Source organism: Populus alba, chromosome 1 (assembly GCF_005239225.2).
Source record: "Populus alba chromosome 1, ASM523922v2, whole genome shotgun sequence".
In the NCBI taxonomy this organism is placed as follows: domain Eukaryota; kingdom Viridiplantae; phylum Streptophyta; class Magnoliopsida; order Malpighiales; family Salicaceae; genus Populus; species Populus alba.
Window position 1 is genome coordinate 47,736,332 of NC_133284.1, and position 11,071 is coordinate 47,747,402.

At 31.5% G+C, this 11,071-nt stretch overlaps 1 protein-coding gene across 1 annotated transcript; it reads left to right on the top strand.

Annotated features, from left to right (window-relative positions):
• The first annotated feature begins 1,302 nt into the window (after positions 1 to 1,302).
• On the top strand, positions 1,303 to 2,775 carry LOC118030184 (uncharacterized). Its single transcript, XM_035034178.2, has 2 exons — positions 1,303 to 2,065; positions 2,581 to 2,775. The coding sequence occupies exons 1-2, from the start codon at positions 1,624 to 1,626 to the stop codon at positions 2,631 to 2,633; spliced, it is 495 nt and encodes a 164-aa protein (XP_034890069.1). The 5' UTR covers positions 1,303 to 1,623; the 3' UTR covers positions 2,634 to 2,775.
• Positions 2,776 to 11,071: the final 8,296 nt, after the last annotated feature.

Genomic DNA, 11,071 nt, shown 5'->3' on the forward strand with positions numbered 1-11,071 from the left:
AACTATTACTACAGCTATAAACACTGCATAATCCAAGATTTTTTCTTGGATAAATTATTGAAAGATTGCTTGCGATGGGGGGGATTCGCTAGAGACATTTTCATCATTGCAGTACTTTTAATTCTTTGACAAGCAACTTTTGAATCAAATAATTAGAATACCAACCACCAAGATTATGAGGCATGCATGGGATTTGTAATTAGATTGTATCAATTATACTTGGACCAATGTACACATTTTACGGTGCTATTATAAGGCCATAGATTTTATGATCATTCTCCAAGGCCATTGAAGCTTATTTTGAAAAATTAATTGCCTCATGAACCAATATTTGTTTAGTATATTGGTTCCAAATTAAAAAAAAAAAAAAAAAAGTCAACAATATTGTGGAATCCTACTACTACACACAACATCACATAAATCCAGGACACCATGCGTAAAAAAGAAAAAAGGAAAAGGAAAAATAAATCGAGCTATTAATATATAGATAGAATCCTCATATGGGATCCACTAGAGTTCATTTTCTTATTTCTTTACGACTTGTTGAGCATGGTTTCATGGTACAAGAAGACTTTCATGCTTATGCTTGCAAGTTTAATGTAGAGTATTAGAAGACACGAAACTTGAGAGTACGTGTGAAAACTTTGGTTCTAATACTAAGTACCTATCGTGATTTTTCCTTCCCTTGCGTGATGGAAGAAAATAAGGGTAGATTTCAACATTTCACTTATTTTTTTCTTTCTCCCGAGGACTTTAAGACTATCATTTAATTGTACAAGTGGCCTCAATTTAAACCCAAATAAATATTTATATCAATCTTATCTCTTTAAGTTTCACGAATTCCCAATTAAGTTTTTTCATCTGTATTTGGTCATATTTTCACTCTTTTTTATAGGAAATAACATCTTTTATTTTAAGAAATTGTCCATCCAAAATTAAGCCAAATTTAGTGTTGGGGATAAGAGAAAATTTATTAAAAGGAAAAATAGATGCATTTTTTGAAGTTAAGAGGATATATATATATTGTTTGAAAAAAAAATTGTTGTTGAATTGATTTTAATTTTATTTTTCTAGAAGTCATCTATTCGAATATCATAAATTTTAGAATTATTAAAAGTTTATATGGTTATTAACTTTAGAATCTATGAAATTAATCAAGGTATGTATAAACTAACCCAGACCATGTTAATTAAAAAAAGATTGATTTTAAATTGATTAATAATGTAATTTACACATCTACTTATGAACAAAACGTTGCTCTCACAATTATGGAAGATATTCTTAGGTGCATTACTTAAGGAGGTCTCGGTCCTTACAAGACAATCCAATAAAAACATCAAGCAAGGCATCAAATGACACTTCCATAAACTATCAGCAACAGACCCAACAACATCTATAATTAAGGCTCATTACTTGATAAATTACAAAACATTTAAAAGCTCCTCATCAAACGCATTTTGGTCCCAGCCACCAACAACCATGGCCAATTCAGTAACTCCGCCTCTCTAACCCTCTCTTTTTTAAAACAGTTCTTCTACTTTCCAGCCCAAAAACCACCCCTTAAACCCTCTCTCTCTCTCTCTCTCTCTCTCTCTCTGCTCTTTACTCTCTAGACAAACATCCATGGCCATCTTTAACACCAGGACCAGAATAGTCTTTTTCTGCACACTAAGCTTGCTCGTCCTTTTCTCTCCACGGCTCTCTTCCTCCTCTTCAATCCATGACCTTCTTATCTCAAAGGGGTTACCAGCTGGCCTCCTCCCTAAAGAAGTCAAGTCCTACACCCTGTCTGAAGATGGCTACTTAGAGGTGTTCCTCGATGGTCCATGCTTGACCAAGTATGAGAATAGGGTCTTCTTTGAAAGCGTGGTGAGGGCTAATCTCACTTATCGTAGTCTCTCAGGGGTTGTCGGTTTGTCTCAAGAAGAACTCTTTCTTTGGCTACCAGTTAAAGATATCATAGTTGATGATCCAGAATCAGGACTTATTTTGTTTGACATTGGGGTTGCTCATAAGCAACTTTCTTTATCACTCTTTGAAGATCCACCAAATTGCAAGCCTCAAGGTATATCACATTTCTTTAATCTTTATTTTCTTTTTATTTCTTCCCCGTCATGTGTTGATCCTTATTGATTAATTGATTTCATCCAGAATATATATAATCTAATTGTTCTTGGTATGTATTAACTAGTGAATAGCCAGCCTTGATTCCCCTTCTCCTGTTTCATGGCGGGTGCATGGTTTGTAACTTATGAAATGGCTAATTAAGTAGCCAGCAGTTTCTATGTTGTGAGTTTAGTAAACGAAACTGCCTTGGGTTTTAATGCCTGCATGCCATGTCCGTTTCTTCCAGTGACATTCATCGGCTGGTGCCTCAGACCTAGAAACTGCTCACGCAGCACTGTGTTTTGTTTTTTTCCTTGTTTTGTTTGCGTGCTCTGTTACCTCTCACAGAGAAATCCAAGATTTTTTCTTAAAAGAACGCACAACGATGTGTTAATCTGTTATATTTTTTTAAGGGAAAAAGACGTGTAGGTTTTTCATGATAATAAGAGGGTTTAAGCATGTGAATGTGTGCAGGTGAGTTGAAGAACCATGCGAGGAAGGAGAAAGGGTTTGCGGCAGTGAGATAGAAGATGGATGCCACCCTGTTTCTTCAACTTTTTTTCAATTTCCATAAAAGAAATGTTTTGTTTAATGATCCATAATATATGTAGGTGCTATATCAGATTAGAGGTTTTGTTAGTTCATGTATAAAAATGGCAATTCTGAGAATCTTCTAACTTGTATTCATTTACCTTTGTTCCTCCTGCCCTAACCATTCTTCATTTTTGAAGTTAAAAAGATTAGATAAGAATCAAAGCAAAGAATTCAATGCAATACGATGATTCTAAATCCGTTATTTTCTGGATTTATTTTGAGAGAAAAAACAAAATATATAAAAAAACTTTATTACCCCTAAAAAATAATAAGTTAAAATTTGTTATAAATCACCATCTCTCCAGACTCCAATTACATGCTTCTCTAAATAATTCTAACAATTTTTTTTTTTGGAATATAGAAGTCTTAATAGCTATCTGGCCTACATTTTGATAAACGGGTCCTATTTCAAAAGGATGCAAAAGCCTCCCGTCACGGGTGAAGTTTGTGCTTCTTTGCAGACAACAAACTTTTTCTTTTGATGGATTATTATTATATAAATAATCCTTTTTTAGTGTATTATTGCAATCTTCTATAGTGAAAATCACCTTCTTGTAGGGAACTTTATTTTACGCGGGAATTGTGGGGTATCCTAAGTCGGGTCGTCATGTCTCTTTGTTTTGGATGGACCCACAAGCGACTTAATGCTGGGCTCTGTATTAATAATTACACTTTGTTTTTGTGTATGTGCCTTTGGCACTTTCACGAACCTTCAGTTTTTTATTTTTAAATTAATTTTTAAAAATAATTATTATCATACTCTCAAACACTTTCTTGTTTGTTGTACATGTTATAGATACTTTTTGTTTTTTCATAGTTTTACATGCGACTCGTGTATTAGTTTATGTGCCAGTTATTCTTAAAAATGAGAACTTGAACTTGGAACTTGCCGAGGTTCCATCATGGTCTTTGTCTTATGAAATATTTAATCTTTTGGCTAGATACTTTTCTTGCTATATGATTTTCACTAGATAAATAATAAAAAAAAACAGGTAAAAAGATTGTGAGGCCTTGAATTATGATTGTAATTTTGAATCCAATAATAAATCATACCATTATATTGATTTATATATTTTTAACGTTTTCTTAGTATTCATATCCCTTTATATATATACATATACACGCGCACGCAAGAACATATCCTCATGTATATACACTTGCACGGGAGCATGAGCGCATATTCTCTGGATTAAAAATATTTAGACATTAACAATAGTATCCAAGCAATCAAATGATTAGTCAAAAAATGTACTAATTATAATTTTAACAATATAATTTAATTGATCAAATTTTAAATTTATTTTTTTATAAATTATCAATTTAAGTTTTACAAACCTTATGGCCACTAGAGACTTATATAATTATTAATTTTAGGGCTCGTGAGATTAGTCGAGGTATGTGTAAGCTGGCTCAGACATGATCCACTATAATAATAATAAAAAATGAATCAATTATTAGCTTTATTACTTAATTTTTATCATTCTGGAAAGATGGATTCATTTTGAATGGGTAAACTTGTTGCAGAGCACACGCCGCCCAACCCTTTTCACATTCACATGTTCAAGCCTTGGCCACTCAGCGCTTGAGATATTTCATGCAGGAGACCTGTTAAATCTTGGAATGTCTCATCTTGAACTTTACTTTCTTGTTTTTATGTAATTTCTTCCCACCTCCTCCTCTTGAAATTGGGAATCTGGTTTTGGCTTGTTGCTTTGTCCTTTCATGTTATATTTGGCTTCTAAAGGCCATGCTCTCATGGCTTTCTTCAATAGTCATGGCCAACTTGCAAGGCATGACCATGATAAATTATATTAAAAAAAAAAAGGAGGGGAGCATATATATATATATATATAGTATTTAAAGAGAGAGGGGTCATTGTCTTTAGACTGTGTCTTTATGTACTCTTCTAGTATAATAATTATAGTATAATTTAAAAGGGTAATATTATTCTACCTGGAAAATCATGTAAAGTGACCTGTGTCTCGTATCGTCAACAGCAAAACTATTGGAATGGGATGCCGATGGCTCACCTGCTCGAGAGCTCTTTCTGAATCGTTGGAAAAGATAAAAAGTTTTCCACCTATATATGGGCTTGTAATCAACTATAGTATGCTCCTCCCCAAGATTTATCAACCTGCTAGAACTCCTGCGTGCAACAAAAAGATCAGCAGACTAATTAATGATCTCCCAATAGTCACATGCTGTCATTAATAAGGAAATTATGCATAAAAGAGTGCAGAACCACGTAAAATCCCAAATCTCAAATTCGTAGACAATCAATTGGGGAAGAACATCACCTTTAATTAATCTCCATTTTCCTCTTTAAGGGAAACGATGATTCTCTCTTCTTCTTCTACTATATTCACAATCTCTTTTCCTATATATATAATTATTTGGCTTGTAATTGTAATGATGATGAGTTAATATACGCAATTGATTGAGATGAATAGCATCCTTGGGACCATTAAGTAACTGTAGAAAATTGCATTAATTTCTAGAAAGTTGAAGCAATTCTAGAAAAATATTGTTTCAGATTTCACGATTGATTTAATTGCTAGAATATATTTTTAATTGTATATTTTTAAAGAGGTTAGGGTTTTGAGCAAAGAACATGACGCTTTAGGTTAATTGTTTTTCATAACAACTTGTCTTTTGGTATTCTGAAAAGAAGGTTTTTAGAATTTTCTGTTTTCAAGCCATAATAATTATTTATAATTCAGTGCTTATGTGGAAAAAAAAATACCATGTTTAAGCAATTAAATTTAAAAATATCATGTTTATTATGCATAGAATGGAAGTGCCTTCTCTCCAATGATAGAGAAAGGGGACTAGCTAGCAAGGCCTCGACCCTTGCAAGGAAAAAAACAATTCTAGCCCCACCCAAAAATATTTATATTTTTAGCCTAAAAGGTGGAGAAAAAAAATGAAATTTTGACCCTCTCATAATAATTTTTATATTTTAGCCCTTTTTAATTTCATTTTATAGCTCCACCCCTACTTATCCTCAACTTATCATGATTATTTAAACACTTTAATTGTGCTGATTAGTAAACTTGACTAGTACATGATTTTTCATTGTCAATAAAAAAACCACCATTCAATAATGGTTATTGGCTAGAATATTTAGTGATGTTAGTTGAATGCTAGGAAAAAAAACTAAAAGTTAGACAAAAATGGGAATGGTAGTTTCTCATTCCACCTATAAATAAGCATGTATTTTGAATGTATAAAGTGTGTGGATTGAAGAGAGTTAGAAAAAGAAACATAATGAGAGTTGTAACACTTGTGTATTTGAAAGATTTTTAAATCTAGTGTTTGTTTGTATGTGTAATATTGCTCTTATATAGATGCACCACTAGTGACCTCAACCATCCACTCCACCGAACAATAAGGGTGAGAAAAAAACCGAAAAATAGATTAAACCGAGAAAACTGGAAAAAAATAATAAAAAATAAATCGTGAAAAAATAAATCGATTAAACCGATTAAAATTTTAAAAAAACCAATTAGTTTGGTTCGGTTTCGGTTTTATAAGCCTGAAATTGAAAAAACCGAACCGGACCCAAATAAAAAAAAAACAAGTCAAACTGGAAGGAAAAAAAAAAAAAAAAAAGAAGAAGAAAACTAAGCCCAAACTGGTTTGAACCGGTTTTTGTCCTAAAAATCGAACCAAACTGAAACCGGTCGGTTTGAACCGATTTCGTTTTTTTTAAAAAAAATATTTTGGTTTGGTTATCTATTTTTATAAAAACCGAACTGAACAAAAAATAATCACCCCTACCTAACAGTGGTATCAAAGCCTAAGAAGCAAAAACAAAAGGTGTTCTTGATTTTTTTACCTAGAAATTAAAGTGTTCAAAACTGTATTTTGAATACGCTATTAAAGAGTACTTGAAGAGAAGATCACAACAAGTTAAAAATAAGCCAAATAGAGTCCAGAGAAACCTTTATGAGCCTCCCAAAGTTTCACTAGAAAACAACATTGTCATCGAAGAAGAAAACAAAAAAACCAATTTGAATTTTTAATAATTTGAAAAACAACCCCACAATTTCATAAGTTTCAGAACAACCCTTGAAGTTTCTAAAATTTAAAAATAGCCTTTTAAGTTTCATAAATCTTAAAAAGACCCAAAAGTTTCTGGAATTTTTCTAAACATTTTAGAAATTGCATAAGAGACCTTATATTTTCTAAGATTACAAAACTACCTTAAATGTCCCAAAAATTCAATAACTACCCTAAAAGTTCTAAAAATTACATAGCAATCCTTTTTACCCAAAACTGATTGTTACAAACTCATTAGTAAAGTCATTTTTGCAAAATCTCAATTTAAAGACTTGTTTTGATAAAGTCAAGCAATGGCTAATGAAATTACACAAGTACTCATCCTGATAACTTATGTTAACAATAAATTAAGTTCCTTTCATAGCATAAGTATCGGTTATACCATACAGTAGACTATAAAAGTGCCAAGTATTTGTTGTACCAAGGGTTGTACAACATAAATCTAGATTAATCATATAACAAGCAAGGTATTAAGAGTGAGTAAAATAACAAATATAAAACATATTAGTATCAAACATTATAGTTCATGTTGAGTTTATATTATATTTATTCTTACACCATTAGTGTACCTTTTTCACCTTGATAAAATTAACTTAGATAAACATCATGAAGAAAAAAAAAACATAAATAAACAATATAAGAACATGAACATGATATAAGTTAACTAAGTATAGTAAAGGAAATCAAACGTATAAACAAGAGATTAATATAACATAAAATAAAACTTGAACATTACAAAATTCAAAGAAAGAGAGTGATATTGATCTGAACACCAAGATGTCTATATATATGGCAAATGCCTTTTTTTATAGGCTAAAATTCAGAACTATTGATTTGATGACTAATTATTTAGTGGGTGGCCACCTCTTGACTTGGTGACAACCATTATCTTCTTGTTTGGACAAAATATCATTTCTAACATCAGAATTGGAATATATAGTCTTCATAAAAGTTTTGGTCATTTGTCTAAGCTTTCTAACAAAACAAAAATGAGCTCATTGGACTTCTAGAACTCAAGATATAAGCTAAACACTAAATAGTGTCTAGGCTGTAGAACATATTCTGACATATCTTTTGTTGCTATAATTTGAACTTGAAAATAGTTGTTTTAAATCTTGGACTCCACATGAAAGGTTTAAGCCCATGTCTTAGCTTTCAATTCATATAAACCAGACCTAAATCTAAGTTTTACAGCTTCAGTTACGATCCAATAACCAAATGGTATTCTAGTTTGAATTGAACTAGCTTCTCTTCTTTAAGCTTAGCTTTATCTTTGTCTTTTCATTTTCAATAGTTAAACACATCAATTAATCTTTTAAACTGTGAGATATGCATGCATTTAAAATGAGCATTTACCATAAATTAACGATATCTTATATTATCATATTTTATATTATAAAACATGCTCAAGTTAAGGAATTTAATGATACTTTAAGTGCAATATAATGATATAAAACATTGATAAAAATATATTTTTAAGTACTAATCACTAACAAATAAGACAAATGAAGAATAACTATGGATGAGGAGATTCAATCCATTAAAACAACACATAAGAGTTGACTACTTTCCTAAAAAGATATAAGACCATTGAAGTCAAGTGGATTTACAAGTAAAAAAAAAAATACTCATAGAGCAGTTTAGAGATACAAAGCCAAACTTATAGCAAAAAGGTACAAGCAAAAAGAATGAATTGATTATAGGGAATTCCTTCCCCCGTTACTAGATATGAGACCATCATATTATTGATCTCACTAACTGCATAGAATATATGGAAGATTTACCAAATAGATATGAAACCATTATTTCTAAATGGATTTCTCGAAGAAGAAATCTATATTGATTAGCCACCTGGATATATGAAGGAAGGAAAACAAGATAAGATGTACAAGTTGAAAAAAGTCTTTTAAAAGAATGATTTTGAAAAATATATCTATGAGCAAGCAATATATAAAGAAGAAGACAAATAAAAGTGTAATAATTGTTTGCTTATATGTTAATGACTTGATATTCACAGGTAATAATCCAAATATGTTTGACGCTTTTAGTAGGAGCATGGTCAAAGAATCCAGGATGACGAATATAGGCCAAATGACTCATTTTCTTGAAATAAAACTTATACAAAATGAGAAAGGAATCCTCATCTCTCAAAGCAACTATGTGAAAGAGATTTTGAATAAGTTTAGAATGGATAATTACAACCCTGTGGGAACTCCAGTTGAGACAAGATTGTAATTGAGGAAAAATATGCAAGGAGATGTAGATCTTACTTACTTCAAAAGTCTGGTTGGAAGCTTGAAATACCTGACTTGTACCAGATCAGTTATACTTTATAGAGTTGGGCTAGTCAAAAGATACATGAAGACCCTTGACCAGACTCATCTAAATACAGCCATGAAAATTCTTCATTGCATAAAAGGCTCTCTTAATGATGGTTTGTTCTACTCATACTATGAAGATTTCAAACTTATTAGTTCCTTTGATAGTAATTAGGGACTTGACTTGGATGGGAAAAAAAAAAAAAAGCACAAGCATGTTCACATTCTTTATGGGAGGCACAACATTTACCTAGTCATCAAAGAAACAATCAATTGTGACACTATCAACTTGTTAAGCCGAGTATGTTGTTGTTAGCTCAATTGTCTACCATGGTATCTAGCTATGAAATGTTTTTAAGTACTTGGGATTTTCATAAGAGAGTCTCACGGAACTCTATATTAACAATCTATTAGAAATTTTCCTTGCAAAAAAATTAATCTTTCATGATAGAAGCAAACATATCGATAGTCAATATCATTTTATAAAAGAGCATGTGAAGAAGTGGAATTGATCTTTTACAGGATTTATGATCAGATTACAGATATTTTCATGAAGCCCCTCAAGCATGATATGATGATATATGCATTGTTATTAAATAGTGGTTAAATATATAGTTATGCTGATTTTGTAGAGTGTTTTTGGATAGAGAGAGTGCTGGTGCTCATTTAGCACACCACAAGGTCATGAAACATGGGCCAGAGAAACTACCTGGCATGAATGTTGCAGGGACGGTTTTGGTACATACTTGTTTTGGTGGTGTTAGCAATGAGGTAAACGAATCAGAGGAAGCGAGGAAAAGGTTTGCTGCTTTTTGGCACTTTGTATGTCCTACAACAAGTAGGTGTGATGACCCTTTACGTAATCCAATTTTTTACCCAAAATTGGCTAGTCTGGGGGGCACCCTTGTCACTGTGCATTATGAAACTTTGAAGGAAAGTGCATGGGGTACTGTAGTGATTGAAATCATGGAGGCAAGAGGAGAGGGGCACGCCTTTCATTCTCTCAAACCTTCTACAATGGAAAAATCAGAAAACGAAACTAACCGGCCCTTAAATAAATGGTTTATAATTGCAATTTCAAAAATCATGCTGAGGATGTGAAGGAAATACAAACTCTTCAATAAAAACATTAGTATAATTTGTTCTTTTTTCCTTGCTGGGTTCACTAAATAGGAAAACAAAGTAGCCCAGTGAAGCTCTATAATGAAAGGGAGGTAGAATAGTGGGCTTGAAAGTTCGAGTGGGCTCGATGATTTACATTGCATAAATGTACAGTACTTCAGAACCAATTAGTAACCTTATGCAAATAGTGTGCACTCAGAGATCATTGGCAAAGACGTCGCTCAAGCCATGCCTATGTGAATTGCATTAGGAAAGTTGGTGCCGTGCTCAGTACAGAACTGAGGAATTGGCATTAAACGGTTCCATGATTTACATGGACTTTACTTAAGAACCAAGTAACCTAATGCAAGTGCATGAATGCAAGTGTGAACTCACAGATCTCACATTTACATGTTTAAAAGAATGATTATAGTTATTTTTTTAAAATATTTTTCATACTAAAATTATTAAAATAATATTTTTTTTAATTTTAAAAAATTATCTTTTAAATCAGAACATCAAAACAATCTAAAATATATAAGAAATTAATTTTTAACAAAAAAAAATTAATTTTTTTAGAAATATAAATTGGCTTGTGTTTCCAAAAGCTTCCTAAGTTCTTCAATTTATAGCTTTTTTAGTGATTTTTAACCTTTTTTTTATTAAATAATTATTTTTAATTAAAAAATTTTATTAGATTATTTTGATATATTAATATTAAAAATAAATTAAAAAAATTAAAAAAAAATTATTTTAATATTTTTCTGAAATACAAAATCCAGCGCTCAAAAAATATCAAGCATTTTCACCCTCTGTCGATTACCAACTGTCATGTCTATCCTGCAAACCTTAATTGTACAATCAGCTTTTACACTGACTTCAATAAATTA

Coding starts and splice junctions, on each gene's coding strand:
- LOC118030184 (XM_035034178.2), top strand. CDS start 1,624: ATGGCCATCTTTAACACCAGGACCAGAATAGTCTTTTTCTGCACACTA. Junction 2,066..2,580: donor ACCAAATTGCAAGCCTCAAG/GTATATCACATT, acceptor GAATGTGTGCAG/GTGAGTTGAAGAACCATGCG.